Source organism: Asparagus officinalis, chromosome 8 (assembly GCF_001876935.1).
Source record: "Asparagus officinalis chromosome 8, Aspof.V1, whole genome shotgun sequence".
In the NCBI taxonomy this organism is placed as follows: Eukaryota; Viridiplantae; Streptophyta; class Magnoliopsida; order Asparagales; family Asparagaceae; genus Asparagus; species Asparagus officinalis.
In genome coordinates this window covers 21,647,504-21,649,169 of record NC_033801.1, presented here as the reverse complement: position 1 = coordinate 21,649,169, position 1,666 = coordinate 21,647,504, and the positions used below count along the sequence as shown (strand labels likewise).

At 33.4% G+C, this 1,666-nt stretch overlaps 1 protein-coding gene across 1 annotated transcript in view; it reads right to left on the bottom strand.

The window, feature by feature from the left end:
• Nucleotides 1–1,333, bottom strand: part of LOC109819841 (polyamine oxidase-like) — a 9,007-nt gene extending 7,674 nt beyond the window's left edge. The window contains exons 1-2 of the mRNA XM_020385775.1: nt 1,206–1,333; nt 761–1,010 (exon numbers count right to left, since the gene is read on the bottom strand). Coding sequence (XP_020241364.1) covers nt 761–1,010; nt 1,206–1,311 — 356 coding nt within the window. The 5' untranslated portion in view covers nt 1,312–1,333. The remainder of the gene's footprint in view (nt 1–760; nt 1,011–1,205) is intronic.

Genomic DNA, 1,666 nt, shown 5'->3' with positions numbered 1-1,666 from the left:
TAATACATAATACATTATCAACATATTAAATATTAGTATTTAATATATTATTATATTATTAATATATTATTATATTATTATGTAAGATATTTTACTTAATAATATATTTTATATTATTTAGTAAATATTGCAATTATATTAGATTGACTATAAGATAGTATAGTATAACATAATAAACGTGTCGATAATAACTATGTATTAATTATATTTAATATATTATGTTATTATATTAACATTTTCTCAAACTCAAAACTAAAGCGTCAAAAAACACCTAAAATGTGTTTTGAAATAAGTATTGTGTTTTTGGTTTAAGGATGATTTAGCTCAAAAAACATCATGCTTTCCAAACGTAATTTGTTTTATTTTTGCCAAAAACACCATTGAAACAATGAAAATACAATAGTATCCAAAGGAAACCTAGGTCTTTTACATAAAATGCCCTAAACTTTCAAATCAGCAAATAAGTTACCTCATTCTATCAAAAAACTGTCCATCAATAGACGACATGAACTGTATGTTACTTCCCTTTTTTTTCTTTTTTCTTCTTCTGTGTGTGTGTGTGTTTTCAATGAACAATGCTTTTTTCCCCATAACTGTATGTTACTTTCAGATAACTATCATGAACTTTCAGATACTATTAAGAATAACTATCATATAATTTTTCTATTAGTACATAAATATGAGTTATTGTAATTACTAGAGATAAAACTCCGGCTAAATTTTTTGCTCGTCATTGTGTAGTTTTTAATAATTTACGTACTCTTGTTTGTACGTGTTAGAGGTGAGATTGCTGTAGTCTGAGTAGAAATTTCTGAGCTTAAGCTTATTAGCCATGGTCCATATCGGATTCATCTGGACTCCACCGACTCCTTCCACCCAGTTGGCTCCCAACTCCACATTGAGTCCGGCGAACTTTGTCTTGTGAATGCGGCCGCCGATGCGGTCCGTGGCCTCAAGTATCAGTATGTCCTTTATACCCGCATCCGATAACGTCTTAGCTGCACTTATCCCTGCAAATTAATCAATCAAAGTGAAGATCAAGACCTAAGTCAAGCTTAGTTCACGCAAGCAAGTTTTTGTCAGATTATTCCACTTGAGAACACGATAGAAATACAATTTAGAGATTCATACAACTCTTCTTATGTATACAAAATGTTCTGATAAGCTTTGTATTAATTATGGAAATTTGATGGATACGTACTGACCGGAAAAACCTGCGCCAACGATGATGACCTTGGGAGATCTGGCGGCCGTAGCGGCTAGTAGCTGTGCCGTGATTAGGAGACCTATAATTACGCTAATGCCCCCCATCTCCTTCTCTCTATCTCTAACGTCTCTCTATCTCTAAAATCACGCAATTAGTACTGTATTTATATTGCGGGGTGGTATAGTTCTTGAGCGGAGTGACAGTGCGTTCAGCACGTGCTGGCTGGGTTTCACGTGCATGCATAGCTCCAGGAACATGGAGACTTGTTTAAGGTGATTTCTATGGAGTCTCACCGTTATGATCATATTGTTCTCAAATTAATTATGAACTGTTGAATGTTGATTTGCTGTGAAATTTCATCTCCCAAGTTTGAGAACTACTTCACCTAAGGTTGAACACTTTTTTCATGGACTCGGGTGGGTTATGACAATTTTCTTTTAAATATAATAGTAGATAATA